This window comes from Marmota flaviventris, chromosome 14 (assembly GCF_047511675.1).
Source record: "Marmota flaviventris isolate mMarFla1 chromosome 14, mMarFla1.hap1, whole genome shotgun sequence".
Lineage (NCBI taxonomy): Eukaryota > Metazoa > Chordata > Mammalia > Rodentia > Sciuridae > Marmota > Marmota flaviventris.
This window is the reverse complement of record NC_092511.1, coordinates 52,366,291-52,382,840: the sequence shown is the minus strand read 5'-3', so window position 1 is coordinate 52,382,840 and position 16,550 is coordinate 52,366,291. Positions and strand designations below refer to the sequence as shown.

Genomic DNA, 16,550 nt, shown 5'->3' with positions numbered 1-16,550 from the left:
CATGGGAAAGAGTGACATGAGAAATCTGTAGTTTTAAAGCTAATAGTAGCAATTAAAGGAAGAACTACTGGAGTTTAACATAAAATATTTTGGCATCTGCTCGTGTAGTTTTTCTCTTTATAAATATGTAAGCTTTCTTCCTTCTTACTTGGCAATACCAGTATTGTTTTGAAGTCTTCAGTCTTCTCCAAGGCCCAGATCAAATGTCAACTTTCTAGAACAGTCCAGTGGCTCTTCCCAAACAAATAAATGATGCTTTTGCTTGATCCAAATATTAATCCCCAGTCTACTCTTTGGCATACATCTTTTGCCTCTAAAAGAGCCTTTTTATTTTTGGAGATATTTTTAGTTTCATAGGTCTATGGTCATTTTCTTGAGATATCATTAACTTAAAAATAAGCAAAAGGAACATCTAACATTGGTTAACCAACCAACTTTTCCCTAAAATTATTCAAACTAAATGTAAAAACTATACTTGTTGATAGGAAAAAAACACTAAAGAGTTTTATCTAAAAGTATGCTGATATGAGGAACTCTTTTTTTCCATTTTTTTACTGGTGCACCATAATTCTTAATGATTGGGTTTGTTGTTGCTGATATGAGGAACTCTTGAGGCTCAACTATGCAAAGAATGACTTTTAAGAGTCTTTTCAGTATTCACATTCTTCAATTTAATGATACTACTTTTTAACAAATATTAACAGACTGATAATTTCTAAATGTTTAAAACCTTGTAACTCTTGTCACTTTTGTAACCTATTCCAGTGATTTGTTATCTTCTTTTCAACTTTAGAAATGGAATTAATTTATTTATTGCTTAGTAGTTTTGAAAATTTCTCTTATTCTCTAACACCCCACTCATCCAGAATTCTTATCTTGGAACCTTCTCTTCAGAAATATGAGCAAGGGCTGGGGATGTGGCTCAAGCGGTAGCGCGCTCGCCTGGCATGCATGCGGCCCGGGTTCGATCCTCAGCACCACATACAAACAAAGATGTTGTGTCCGCCGAAAACTGAAAAACAAATATTAAAAATTCTCTCTCTCTCTCTTTAAAAAAAAACAGAAATATGAGCAAGAACCAGCAAGAAAATCTATGCAATATAAAGTAAATGCCACAGAGTCTCACTGAAATTCCTTTTTTTGTGCTTCTTAGAGAATCCCTTAGGCTCTAAGAACCTTTTGCAATGCTGTTCTTTAAAGTTGGTTATTTGATTTCTCAACCCATATCAAAATAAGAAAAGCTGGTTAGAGGGGGAAATAATATCACTTAAATCAAGAAATGATAGCTGATAACTTAGCAAAAAAGGAAGTGGGAAAATCTGTAAAGTGTACAAAAGACCTCAAAACAAGGTCACTCAAGCCTTTAATGTAATTATCTTATAGCACCTGAAGACATCGTTGGATTGCAGCATTCTGTAAATGGTAGTCAATGGTGTAATGTTCTGGATACATCATACAGGATTTGCTTAAATATTCAATATATCCTGTTAAACAAGGGAGAATAATAAATGGTAGATGTATTTCCACCCAAAAAGGTTATAGTCTGCAACCATCTAGAAATATCAGTTATCCTGAATTCTTCATACTCTGAGGGTTTTATAAATTCTGTCATAAGTTCCCACTTTATTCGGTACTGCAAGTGATTACTACACCATAGAGAGTCTGAAAGATTCGTTTTCAAGGGTATAGATGCCCCCAAAGTTAAGTATGCTAAGTTTGAGTTAGAAATTTCAGTCTTAATTTTTTCACCTTAACATTTCACTTTTCTTGAGTAGATTTTTCCACTGTGTTCTTCAAATAAGTTTATAGATATTTCTTTTTCCCTCAGATTGGTCGGTCGACTGAAAGTCCTATTGATTTCGTTGTAACTGACACGGTTCCTGGAAGTCAAAGTAATTCTGATACACAGTCAGTTCAAAGCACTATATCAAGATTTGCCTGTAGAATCATATGTGAACGGAATCCCCCCTTTACAGCACGGATTTATGCTGCAGGATTTGATTCATCAAAAAACATTTTTCTTGGGGTAAAAAGCTTTTTTCCTAAATGATGCATTCTTTTATACCAGCTTCTATTTCCAAATTAAAAATAAATGTGAGGTCACTACTATTATTTCCATAGGAAAAGGCTGCCAAATGGAAGACATCCGATGGGCAGATGGATGGCTTAACCACTAATGGTGTTCTTGTGATGCATCCACGTAATGGGTTCACAGAAGACTCCAAGCCTGGAATATGGAGAGAAATATCGGTGTGTGGGAATGTATTCAGCCTGCGTGAAACCAGATCAGCTCAACAGAGAGGAAAAATGGTAAATACTGAATTCTAGTTTCTTATTTAGCCACCATCAGTACATAGGATAAGTTGGACTGAACACATTATGTGTAGTCAAAAAAAAATCTTAAATCTATCGCTGATAAAGAGAACTGAGTCTGAGTGTCAAATACACTACCAGATTCTATACTAGAAGATAACATCTCGTTGTTTCAATTAGGAAAATATAAGGATTTTGTCTGTCATATTATGTCAATAGATTTTAAAACTCAAGCTTTCCTCAATGAAACAGCACTGTAACCTTTCTTTGGTCTAAATATCTTTGACCATTTTTACCTAATTGGAAATATTAGGCTTCTTGTTTAGCTAGATGTTTTAATCGTAAGTTGTCCTCGAGAATAAAGAGATGTTACTGCTCAGTATTTTATCCTTAGTTTTCAAACTTACATCTTTCATGACTTTCCCTTTTATGTAAAAATCCAAAACATAGTAGTGAATGCACTTTTTTATTTTTATTTTTTAATCTCTAGGTGGAAATTGAAACCAATCAGTTACAAGATGGCTCATTGATTGACCTCTGTGGTGCAACATTGCTGTGGCGTACTGCAGAAGGCCTTTCCCACACTCCCACCGTGAAGCATTTAGAAGCTTTAAGACAGGAAATCAACGCAGCACGACCTCAGTGCCCTGTAGGGTTCAACACATTAGCATTTCCTAGTATGAAGAGGAAAGATGTTGTAGATGAAAAACAACCATGGGTATATCTAAACTGCGGCCATGTACATGGCTATCATAACTGGGGAAACAAAGAAGAACGTGACGGAAAAGATCGTGAATGTCCTATGTGTAGATCTGTCGGTCCCTATGTCCCTCTGTGGCTTGGATGTGAAGCTGGATTTTATGTGGACGCTGGCCCTCCAACACATGCATTTAGCCCTTGTGGGCATGTGTGTTCAGAGAAGACAACAGCCTATTGGTCCCAGATCCCGCTTCCTCATGGTACTCACACTTTTCACGCAGCCTGTCCCTTTTGTGCACATCAGTTGGCTGGTGAACAAGGCTACATCAGACTCATTTTCCAAGGACCTCTAGACTAACAGACAGTTGTCCTCCAGGACTACATTATAAATTTATAAGCTAAGTGATTTGGGTTTTGCAACCTGTTGTTCACGTCACAGTTTCTCTGCTCTGGTCATTTGCATTAAGATGAAGAATTTTTTTAAAAATTTATAAAAAATAGTAGCAATTTCTGAGCAAAATCGGGGAAACTCAAGCAAAGGAATTTTTGAAAGTTCCAGACTTCTGAATTACGATCTTTGAAAATATATTTTGAGGAGAAAAAGACATAGTCTAATTTGATGCCTTCATTTTAGTGTTTTTGAATCACCCATCCTCAGTGTCGAGAAATTGTTTTGTATAACTGAGGGTACTGCTGGTTCAAACTATGTTAGTTTACAGTTTGTTGCAAACATTGTAAAATACAGCAACATGTATATTAACTTTTTTCTATTTATCTTTATTTTAGAAAATATCTTAGAACATTCTTGATAGTGTAGCATGGTAATGATGGCGTCACACCGTGTGTGTGAATGGTAGTTTAGTGAGCACAAATCTCAAGGATTTGCAAACTTAGGAAGAAGAACAAGAGAGCCTCTCTCCCATTCCCCATCTAAATATGTGATTTGGTAAATTAGAATACTTTATAAAATCAGGTTCACATTAATTACCATTGTCTAAGAAGTGTTTGTTTTTAACCACATTGAAGATAATCAGGAAAGATTTTTTTTTCCTTAATGTTTCTCTCAAGTGTAGTACTACAGTAAAAACTTAATGCTAAGAAACATTTTATATGCTCCTTTGAATATGCAATTTAATCTAGATTATCTATTTTTCTCCCATGATAATTAACCTGTTTTTAGTATCAGCAACATTTGGCAAGTTTATTTTTTGGATATAAACTGTGGTTCATCTGTTCAGTGTTTCTAGAAAAAAAAAATCATTCCCATGAGAAAAATATAAATTAACAAGAAAGGAGAGTGACTTGATTTGCTTTTAGAAAAAGAAATGCTTAGTTAATTCTGTATTTGGCTTTATCTGGGCATTAGAAAATTTAGAGATAGAGGGTTAAAGAATGATGATAGTGCCCTCCACTTTTAACCTAGCAGACCAGCCTTAACTGTGGACTTGAATCCTAATAAGAGTTGCCACAGTGTGACTCAAATAAATGTTTGGTTGGCAGATGCTCACCAGTGACAGCAGAGTTGAGGGATACACTTGCAAGGTCTGTTTATTCTCTTTAACTTCAGTAAGTACTTTGCTTTCATAAGTAAGAAAAGGTTTCTTCTCCTTTGCCCTAATCTTTTTTCTAAATGTGCCACAAGAAAAGTATAGATAGTTGCACTACATCAAACCCTTTTTGACACTTGTAGAAATCAATACATTTTCAGATTTTGACAGAATAGTTTTTTAGTCATTTGATTTGTTTTCCTTTAGTTTGAAAAGTTGTATGATACTTAATTGACTAGCAGGTTTTTATATGTGGTAGCATAGCTTTAATTTATCCTATTACATTGCTGTTATATTTTAGGGGGGTTAAAAAAGCAAAACTTGTCACTTAGAAGCCATGAACTATTTTATTTTACTTTGACTGTCAAAATTCCTTGTTTTTAAAAATGATCATTGAGTTCACTCAGGAAATGCATGTCAGGAAACTTGTATTATAAGTTTATTAGTTGTGATGTATCAGTAACTATTGTTACCCCTTTTTCAAAGAAACATAATGATTCTGAATTTTCTAGATTGTCACATGCTTTGTGACTAATGCAAGGAAATCAAGTCCTGTGTTGTATTTGTTCTAGTCCTTTCTATTCAGGCTATATACTGTAGCTTAATTTTTATTTGCAATTAATTTATTCAAACTAAGTAAATACTTTCCAAAATAGATATTTGAATTTGTGTCTTGCCTTTTTGCATAGTGGAGAATGGAAACCATAGTCGAGACTGGACAGATCTGCCCAACACAAGTCTCTGGTTCTCTTTGGAAATCTTCTCTTAATAATAGAGGGACATGATAGTGGTTTAATAATGAAGACCTTTTCTAAGTCAAGTCCTGCTAGAGAGTTGGTTCTACACAGGTTGCATACAGGGCTATTTAAAATAGTGCCTCAGTAACTATAAAAGTTTCATCTTCTTCCCAAAGTGCCTGAATTTCCTCCTAGCATCTGGGAATAACATGGTTCATTTATATCAATTTTAAACTTTAAATACTCAAGCAATGTAAATCATTAGGTGTTTGCTGTTTAGCATTTCGAGTAATAGTTCTGTCATTTTTCCAGTACCTAATAGAACACTTTTATTTATTCATTCAGCTGTATTAAAGAAATGTCAGTATTCTGGCCAAGGAGGAGAAAAGGCTGTATTTAGGTCTCTTAAATGCATTCTTGAGAAAGATAATCCTAGCCGGTCCTGGTGGCACACACTTGTAATCCCAGTGGCTCAGGAGACTGAGTTAGGAGGATCTTCAAGTTCAAAGTCAAACTCAGCAATCTAGTAATACTCTTGACTCCCTCTCTCAAGATAAAAAGGGCTGGAGAATACGGCTCAGTGGTTAAACGCAACTGGGTTGAATCCCTGGGGCTTAACTTTTATGAAAGCAATTTTGCATTTAAAAGTTCATCAGTTTATACAGATGTTCAGTTTCCCTAATCTAAAATGCTGCAGTCTAGAGGTAAAACATCATGAAGGGCAGATATTGAGAAACAGGAGTCTGTCTTTGCAAATCAGATCAGCAAAACTCTACCTAACTAAACTAAGATCTTAACACCCCCGCTTTGACTCTTATATAAGTATACTGTAATGCCTTGACCTCAAATTTTCATCTACTCATTTTTATAGCGGATACTGAATAGCTAGTATGCACCAAATTCTGTTCTAAACATTAGGTGATAAGCAGAAGAAAAAGAACCCTTCCACCTTGGGATTTGTAATCAGGTGATAAAGATAGAAATGAGCAAGAAAAAAATTAAAAATGTAACATGATAGTGAACTGTGCTGAAGAGAAAAAGCAGAAAAGGAAAATAAATAAGTTATGTACTGGTGGGGAGGGATAGTGTTTTGTAATATGTAGGAGGTCCAGGGAACCTTCCCTTACTGGGAAGGTAGTAGTTGACTAAAGATTTGAAGAAGCTGAAGGGTAGGGCTACTTAGGAGAGCATTTAGGCAGAAGAAACAACCATCTCAAGGGCCCTGGAATGGAAACTTTTCTGAAATATTTCTATAATAGCAAAGAAGCCAGTGTGGCTAAAGTGGTATGAAAAGGGGAAGAGTAGTAGATAAAGATGAAGTAAAATGACAGGTTAAAGGTGGAGGGAATTGGGATGGATCTAGATCATGAGGCACCACCTGAGAATGTAGCTTTTATTCTGAGTAAGATGGGAGCCATAGAGGGTCTAGGGCATGAGAATGAGAGTGACATGATCTAAAACAGTGAAGGGGATAGGCAGTAATTCTGGAGAGAAATACACAGTGGCTTGGATCAAGGCGGTGACAGTGGAAATAGTTTGAGAAGTGATCAAATTCTAGATGTTTTTGCAGGTAGAACCAATGGCATTTGCTGGAAGATCAGGTATGATGTGTGAAGGAATCAACAACGGCTCAGGGCTTGGGGTGTAGCTCAGTGACATAGTCCAAGGCCCTGGATTCAATCCTCAGCACCAATACAAAATAAAGGGGAAAAAAATGCTTAGCTCAATCAGCCTGAGCAACTGGAAAGATGGCACCAACAGTTGTTTGAGGGGAAGAGTCCTCTGGCAGTGGATTCAGGAAGTAATCGGACATTTGATTGAGCCTCTTATTAGAAAAGATTTTTGCCAAAGCTGGAATGCCTTTACTTTCCTTAACTGCTATCCAAGTTCTCAGTATACTAAAGATCATTATGATGAGTGTTCTCTATATATATCTTGCTAGCCCAGTATATCTCATGCTAGCTTAGAAATAAACCAACAAAACATATTCCTCGTGATTAATAGTGGACTTCCTCTCATAGAAGTAGGAGAGTTGGGACAGCACTCATGTTTCTGTCTTCGCTTTGGCTGCCCTCTAAGGAAATATGTTCTGTTTTCAGCTGCAGTCAGTAACTTCCTTTTGCTAAAGTCTTCTGATAGTTTTTCTTTATTCTCATCCATATCCACCTTTTTACTTGACTCTTGGCTTTTAAAATAAATATTTCTCAGTTTTTCTGGATTTTAATAATTTGTTGCTTCAAATCCTTTATAAAAGGCAGTGGCAGAGCAAAAGTGTTTCTTTTTTTCTTGAAATTTTTTTGTTTTTTGTGTAAACATTGAACTATTTGTGGCAAACAATTGGAGGGGGTGGTACTAGGGATTAAACTCAGGGGCACTCAACCACCAAGCCACATCCCCAGTTCTATTTTGTATTTTATTTAGAGACAGGGTCTCCCTGAGTTGCTTAGTCCTTCACTGTTCCTGAGGCTGGCTTTGAACCCACAATCCTCCTTTCTTAGCCTGCCAAAACACTGGGATTACTGGCATGTGCCACTGCGCCCTAGCAGCACACAGAATTCTTGAACCTATTTTATAAATCCAGACTTTAATATCCAGTTTCCCTGAAGTAATATGCCTCTCTCTGATCATTATCAACAGAAAATAAATAAGATCAAGAGTTTTCTTAATAACTGTCATAAAGTATCATGTCCAAACATGGTACTAGTGATGTGATGGGAATGCAAGGTTCTTTAGGGTGATAGTAAATTGTAAACCCAGCTATGTAAGTCAAAAGTTAAGCCACAGTATAAAATAAATTTGTCACAGCTAACATTTGAGTGTGTGTGTCAAGCACTGTTTGCACCATACTAATAATATTAGTGGTATTATTTAAAACTCAGCCCTGTGAGGTAGGATCTGTTATCTCTATTTTATAATGATATCAGCCACAACAATGTAACTTGCCCAAGGTTCACGACTTATAACTAACCAAAGGACTCAGAATTTGAACTTTGGAAGTCTTACCCCATTTGTGTGTACACAGCCACTACATTCTGCTGCTTCCCCATTTTAATGATGAAATACATTGAAGAAATTCTTTTGCAAGTTGATATGTATCATAGTCATATGATACTTATTGAGCCACACAGTAAATGCTTAAAAACTATTTCTTGTATAGTCAGAGAAAACTGAGAACTTCTAAACTACTGAAACACTCTTGAGTTAGGAGGGTTAGCAAAAATAGTGAAAAGGAAAGAAGGTTATAGAAGCTGTTTATGTGATCAGAAAATGCATTTACCTTGGCTGGACAAGAGACAAAAGCAGGAAAAGGAGGAGACTACAAAAAGTGACACTGACTGGAAGTTTGACAGGGCAAACTTGTAAAGGATTCTCATGGAGAAGTGAAGAAATATCAATTATAGCCCAAAAGTATGTCATCCAGACATTTCATTTTGAGACCCTATGATTAATAAGAAAAACACAGAAGGCAGCTAATATTAAAAGGGAAAATTAAGATTACTGTAGATATTCCTGAAGTATTAGCATGTTTTTAATGTTATTGTATTTTTTATGCCTTTATTTATGTGATGCTGAGGATTGAACCCAGTGCTTCACACACGGTAGGTAAGCACTTTACCACTGAGCTACAATTGCAGCCCTAAAGTATTATATCTTTTTACTGTATAACTATTTATCTTAAATAGAATATAAACTAGCTGTGATCTTGGAACTCAGGCTATGGGTGAGGAAACCAAGTCCTAGTCAGGTGAAGTGATCATTGATTTGACAGATCTGGTAGTAGAACCTCAATCCCCCGTCTACCCTGATTATCATAAATTTGAGTCATCCAGCCTCAGGAATATTCCTATGTTTTGATTATTTAAGCAGACATTTAATAGCTTTTATTTGCATTTAATAGCTTTTATTTTTAAATTACAAGTGTCTGCAGAGTGAAAATAACTTGTTGTCATGTGAACAATGATTTCCAAGTCTAAGGGATGGGCTGCTTCAGATTTCATTGAAAAGGTTGCCTAGTTTGGAAATGAAAGACAAATGTGAAAGAGTTGTGCTGGGCACAGTTGCTCATGCCAGTAATCCCAGCTACGCAGGAGGCTGAGGCAGGAGAATCACTTGAGTCCAGGCCATTCTGGGCAACATAGGAAGGCCCTGTCTCAACGAAAACACAAAACAAAATCTCTGGGAGTTTCCCTTGCAGCTCTTTGGTACTCTACATGAATCATTTCAAATCATCCACTCATTCATTGACAAGACTCTTTATTTTTCTACTTACAGTGAAATGAAAGTTATTTTGCATACCACACCTCTCTTAGGAATGCAAGGCATTCAGGTAGTTTTCAATTGTACTTGGCTTCATTAAATTCCTTTTAGAAAATTATTTGAAATAGAAATGAAAATGATATAATAGTTATTATACTGTCAAGCAACAACAACAATAAAAATCTCAGTTCACAATAAGAATAAGAATAATCTGAATACCAAGTACCCATAAAGTTGAGTAGATTTTGAACCATGAAGGGCAAATCCTTAAGTGGAGAGACAGGAGTTGGATTGGATCAGGTGCACAGAGAAAAGAGAATGAGAGAGTGTGGTAGGTTGTTAGGTGTCTATAGTTAGAAGCTCCTAGAGCAAGAATAGGCTCAAGTGGCAGCTGAGAAGGGGTAGCAGCTGTGGGTGTTGGTAAGATCTTAGAATCCCTAAAGTAATAACCTCCAAAGTCAAGTTTGTACAGGGATTGAGGAGGGAAGGACAGGTAGCTTCTGAAAGAGAGGTCCAAGAATATCTTCCCCCCACCCCTACACACAAACACACCGGATTGCTCCCAACTAGAATTAGTATTGCTTCTCAAAATGACTAATTTGGCTGGGCACACCTGTAATCCCAGGACTCATGGGAAGCTGAAGCAGGAGGATCTCAAGCTTAAAGCAATCCTGGCTGGGTAATTTAGCAAGACCCCATCTCAAATTTTTAAAAAGGACTGGAGATGTAGTTCAGGGGTAGAATGCCCCAGGTTCAATCCCCAGTGTTGGAGGGGGAAAAAATGACTAGCTTGAAGGGGGGGAAAAAAACCTGTTCACCTGAGTATGTAAATTCTAGCAAGTTTGTTAGTGTCATTTCTATATTAGTTATACTGCATATTGATTGTTTTTCATTAATTTTACTCAAAAGAACTCAACCATGGCAGGAATTCCTAAGTCAAATACACTATGCAAAGTTGGTTTCTTATTGCAGAGGTAATTTAACTGTGAAGTGATACTTGTATGTGATGAAATGAAAGTCAAAAGATACTACTCTTGAGATGTGGCCTATTGCAGAGAAGCTTTAAAAGAGCATTTTAGTGCTTTGGTATATGTTCTAGGATTTTTTTTTTTAAGTGTGAGAGTTAACAATCAAGAGTTTGAAGGTGTTTTTATTGGTTTCATTATTGCTGCTGACTTCAAATATGGCCATACTTATTTACCAAAGTGTTTTAATTTCTCTTTATACAAAAGGGCCATTGAAAATGTTGTCTGGGTGGGATTTCACAACTAAGCGGAATTCTTCAGGCAAGGCACAAATCCAAGTCTTAATCCAGTCTGGCCAGAGAGACCAGTCCTTAGATGTTCCTTTATCAGAGTAGGTAACAATGGGCAGTTATTCATTGTAAATAAACTGGAGACTGAGTGAAGGGAGTTAGAAGATATCAAGATAAGCAGCCTGCCCTTTAGAGAGGATGGGGTTGTGCTGCAGGCAGCATTTCCTGTAATTTTGTAACATACTTTTTAACTCTTGGCTCTGTGGGTAGCCATGAATCTGATTACCTGAAATTCTATAGGAAAAAAAGTAATCCAACTCAATGAATTAACACTCATTATACCTCATCTTAGTTCCTTAGTTCCTTAGGTCTTTGGTGCTGGTCCTTTGTATGAAATTGGAGTTGGACAGTAGATGGTCCCAGACTTATCAAATATACAGCTTCTTCACTTGGGGAACTCAGAAGCCTATTTGAAATGCAACAAAGTCAGAGTATGTTAAATGAACGACGACTATCTTAAAGTACCCTTTCCATTCAATGGCTGATGGAAAGGGTACTTGAAATAATTCATAGCTGAAACACTTTTTATTAATTTATTTACTTATTCTTTGTTATACATGACAGCAGAGTGCATTTTAATTCATAGTACATATATAGAGCACAATTTTTCACGTCTCTGGTTGTACACAAAGTAGAATCACACCATTCAGTGTCTTCATACATATACTTAGGGTAATGATGTTCATCTCATTCCACAATCTTTCCTACCCCCATAACCCCCTTCCTTCCCCTCCCTCCCCTTTGCCCTATCTAAAGTTCCTCCATTCCTCCCACGCTCCCACCCCCACCCCCATTATGGATCTGCATCCATATATCAGAGAAAACATTTGGCCTTTGGTTTTGAGGGATTGGCTTACTTCACTTAGCATGGTATTCTCCAACTCTGTCCATTTACCTGCAAATGCCATAATTTTATTCTGTTTTAATGCTGAGTAATATTCCATTATGTATATATACCACAGTTTCTTTATCCATTCATCTATTGAAGGACGTCTAGGTTGGTTCCACAATTTAGCTATTGTGAATTGTGCTGCTATAAACATTGATGTGGCTGTGTCACTGTAGTATGCTGTTTTTAAGTCCTTTGGGTATAACCAAGGAGTGGGACAGCTGGGTCAAATGGTAGTTCCATTCCAAGTTTTTTAGGAACCTCCATACTGCTTTCCATATTGGTTGTACCAATTTGCAGTCCCACCAGCAATGTATGAGTGTGCCCCTTTTCCCTACATCCTTACCAACACGTAATGTTGTTTGTATTCTTAATAACTGCCATTGTGACTGGAGTGAGATGAAATCTTAGAGTAGTTTTGATTTGCATTTCTCTAATTGCTAGAGATGTTGAACAATATATGTTTATTGATTAACTGGGTGATTTGTTTATTTGGTATTAAGTTTTTTGAGTATATATCTTAGAGATTAGTGCTTTATCTGATGTGTGTGTGGTAAAAATTTCCTCCAATTCTGTAGGCTCTCTGTCTCTCTTCACCTCACTAATTGTTTCTTGTGCTGGGAAGAAGCTTTTCAGTTTGAATCCATCCCATTTATTGATTCTTGATTTTATTTCTTGTGCTATAGAAGTCTTGTTAAGGAAGTAAGGGCCTAATCTGACATAATGAAGATTTGGGCCTAGTTTTTCTTCTAGTAGGCACAGGGTGTCTAGTCTAATTCCTAGGTCCTTGATCCACTTTGAGTTGAATTTTATGCATGGTGAGAGATAGGGGTTTAATTTCATTTTGTTGCATATGGATTTCTAGTTCTCCCAGCACCATTTGTTGAAGAGGCCATCTTTTTTCCAGTGTATGTTTTTGGCACCTTTATGTAATATGAGATAACTGTGTTTATGTGGGTTTGTCTCTGTGTCCTCTATTCTGTACCATTGGTCTACAAGTCTATTTTGGTGCCAATACCATGGCTGTTTTTGTTAATATTGCTCTGTAGCATAGTTTAAGATCTGGAATAGTGATGCCACCTGCTTCACTCTTCTTGCTGAGGATTGTTTTGGCTATTCTGGGTGTATTATTTTTCCAGATGAATTTCATGATTGCTTTTTCTATTTCTATGAGGAATGTCATTGGGATTTTGATTGGAATTTCATTAAATCTGTATAGTGCTTTTGGTAGTATGGTCATTTTGACAATATTATTTCTGCTTATCCAAGCATAAGGGAGATCTTTCCATCTTCTAAGGTCTTCTTTAATTTCTTTCTTTAGTTTTCATTGTAGAGGTCTTTCACTTCTTTCATTAAGTTGATTCCCAAGTGTTTAATTTTTTTTTGAGGCTATCGTAAATGATGTAGTTTTCCTAGTTTCTCTTTCAGAGGATTTGTCATTGATATACAGAAATGCCTTTGATTTATGGGTGTTTATTTTATATCATGCTACTTTGCTGAATTCATTTATTAGTTCTAGAAGTTTTCTGGTAGAAATTTGGGGATCCTCTAAGTATAGAATCATGTCGTCGGCAAATAGTGATAGAGTTCTTCTTATCCGTATCCCTTTAATTTCTTTCTTCTGCTCTGGCTAGATTCAAGAAATTTGTTAAATAGAAGTGATAAAAGAGGGCATCCCTGTCCTCTTCCAGTTTTTAGCAGGAATTATTTCAATTTATTTCCATTTAGAATGATGTTGGCCTTGAGCTTAGCATAGCTGGTTTTTACAATGTTGAGATATGTTCCTATTATTCCTAGTTTTTCTATTGTTTTGAACATGAAGGGGTGCTGTATTTTGTCGAATGTGTTTTCTGCATCTGTTGAGATGATCATATGATTCTTAAATTTCAGTCTATTGATGTGATGAATTACATTTGTTGATTTCTGTATGTTGAGCCAACCTTGCATCCCTGGGATGAACCCCACTTTTTCGTGGTGCACTATCTTTTAAATATGTTTTCGTATTCTGTTAGCCAAAATTTTATTGAGAATTTTTGCATCTATGTTCATTAGAGATACTGGTCTGAAGTTTTCTTTCTTTGATGTGTCTTTGTCTAGTTTTGGGATCAGGGTGATATTGGCTTCAGAGAATGAGTTTGGAAGTGTTCCAGCTTTTACTATTTCATGGAATAATTTGAGGAGTATTGGTTCTTCTTTGAAGGTCTTGTAGAACTCAGCTGTGTATCCATGTGTGCTGCCCCTGACCTGTGTGGGCAGCTGAACTTAAGGTCGCTCGTGTGAATTTCCAGGGACACCAGGCGCGTGTAGAGAGAGAGAGAGAGAAAGGAGAGAGAGAAAGAGAAAGCACGTTCGGAAGTGGGCTTTTATTGGTTTTTAAAGAATTTTTAAATTTCCTTATTCTTAGAAAGTTCCATCCAAAAAAGGTCAGAAGGGGCAGAGTTATAAAGGACAGGTGAGTGTAATTTGACCCAAGGGGCCATGGGGTGACACACCTACATCTGAAGAGGAGCCCTCAAACCTCTGGGACCAGGGCAATGTCCAGGTCACTATGAAATGTAGTGACGGTCAAAGCCACTCCACTCCAGGATGGAAGACACGAATCATTCAGAGTGGCTCCCCACACATCTGGTCCTGGGCTTTTCTTGGTTGGTAGGCTTCTGATGGCATCTCCTGTTTCATTGCTTTAAACTGATCTGTTTAACTTGTGTATGTCATCCTGATTCAATTTGGGCAAATCATATGACTCCAGAAATTTGTTGATACTTTTGATATTTTCTATTTTATTGGAGTACAAATTTTCAAAATAATTTCTAGCTATCTTCTGTATTTCTGTAGTGTCCATCGTGATATTTCCTTTTTCATCACAATGTTAGTAATTTGAATTTTCTCTTTCCTTCTCTTCATTAGCATGGCTAAGGGTTTATCAATTTTATTTATTTTTTCAAAGACCATCTTTTTGTTTTGACAGTTTTTTCAATTATTTCTTTTGTTTCAGTTTCATTGATTTCAGCTCTGATTTTAATTATTTCCTGTCTTCTACTGATTTTGGTGTTAATTTGTTGTTCTTTTTCTGGGTTTTTTTTTTTATATAATGTTAGGTCATTTATGTATTGACTTTTTCTTCCTTTAAAGAATGAACTCCATGCAATGAACTTTCCTCTTATTGCTTTCACAGTGTCCCAGAGATTTTGATATGTTCTATCAGTGTTTTCATTTACCTCTAAGAATTTTTAAATTTCCTCTTTAATGTCTTTTGTAATCCATTGTTGTTCCTTCAGTAGCATATTATTTAGTCTCTTAGCTTCTATTTTTTATTTTATCATTGATTTATAATTTCATTCTATTGTGATCTGATAGGATGCAGGGTAGTATCTCTACTTTTTTGTATTTGCTAAGAGTTGCTTTGTGGCATAGTGTATGGTCTCTTTTAGAGAAGGATCCATGTGCTGCTGAAAAGAAAGTGTATTTACTCGTTGATGGATGAAATATCCTATATAAGTCTGTTAAGTCGAAGTTATTGATTGTATTACTGAGTTCTGTAGTTTTTTTGTTTAGCTTTTGTTTGGAAGATTTATTCAGTAGCTAATGAGGTGTGTTAAAGTCACCCAGAATTGTTGTGTTTTGGTCTATTTGACTCTTGAACTTGAGAAGAGGTTGGTTTGATGAACATAGATGCTCCATTGTTTGGGGCATATATAATTGTTATATCTTGTTGATGTATAGTTCCCTTAAGCAGTATGAAATGTTCTTCTTTATCCCTTTGATTGACTTTGGCTTGAAGTCTACTTTATTTGATATAAGGATGGAAACCCCTACTTGTTTCCGTAGTCCATGTGAGTGGTATGTTTTTTCCAAACTTTCACCTTCACTCTGTAGATATCTTTTCCTTATGAGTCTCTTGGAGGCAACATATTGTTAAGTCTTTTTTTTTTTTAATCCAGTCTGCCAGTCTATGTCTTTTAATGGTGAGTTTAAGCCATTAACATTTAGGGTTATTATTGAGACATGATTTATGATTTATAGTCCCAGTCACTTTTGTTTATTTTTGGTAATTTAACCTGACTTGGTGTTTCTCCTTTGATTGATTGGTTTTTCCTTTAGTGTGATATCTCCCTATGCTGATTTTAGTTGTTGTTTTTCATTTCCTCCTCATGGAATATTTTGCCAAAGACGTTCTTTAGTGCAGGCTTTCTAGTTATAAATTCCTTTTAAAAAAAAAAAATATATATATATATATATATAATATATCTTAGTTGTTGATGTACCTTTATTTTTTATTTATTTATATGTGGTGCTGAGGATTGAACCCAGTGCCTCACACATGCTAGGCAAGAGCTCTGCCACCGAGCCATAAACCCAGCCCCCTGTAAATTCTTTTAACTTTTGTTTTTTATGGAAGGTTTTTATTTTGTCATCAAATCTAAAGCTTAATTTTTCTGGATATAAGATTCTTGGTTGGCTCCCATTTTCTTTCAGAGCTTGGTATATGTTGTTCCAGGATCTTCTAGCTTTCAGGGTCTGTGTTGAAAAATCTGCAGAGATCCTAATTGGTTTCCCCCTATATGTAATCTGATTTCTTTCTCTTGTGGCTTTTAAAATTCTCTCCTTATTCTGTATGCTAGGCATTTTCATTATAATGTGCCTTGGTGTAGATCTGTTGGGATTTTGTACATTTGGTGTCCTGTAAGTCTCTTGTATTTGATTTTCCAATTCATTTTTCATTTTTGGAAATTTTTCTGATATTATTTTATTGAATATATTGTTCATTCCTTTAGTTTGTAACTCTATGCTTT

The 16,550-nt window shown here is 36.0% G+C and overlaps 1 protein-coding gene across 2 annotated transcripts in view; it reads left to right on the top strand.

Annotated features, from left to right (window-relative positions):
• Peli1 (pellino E3 ubiquitin protein ligase 1) overlaps positions 1-5,216 on the top strand; it is a 56,093-nt gene extending 50,877 nt beyond the window's left edge. For both annotated transcript variants that reach the window (XM_027934488.2, XM_071601642.1), the window contains 3 exons: positions 1,829-2,026; positions 2,122-2,310; positions 2,804-5,216. In XM_027934488.2, coding sequence (XP_027790289.1) covers positions 1,829-2,026; positions 2,122-2,310; positions 2,804-3,370 — 954 coding nt within the window. In that variant the 3' untranslated portion in view covers positions 3,371-5,216. The remainder of the gene's footprint in view (positions 1-1,828; positions 2,027-2,121; positions 2,311-2,803) is intronic.
• Positions 5,217-16,550: the final 11,334 nt, after the last annotated feature.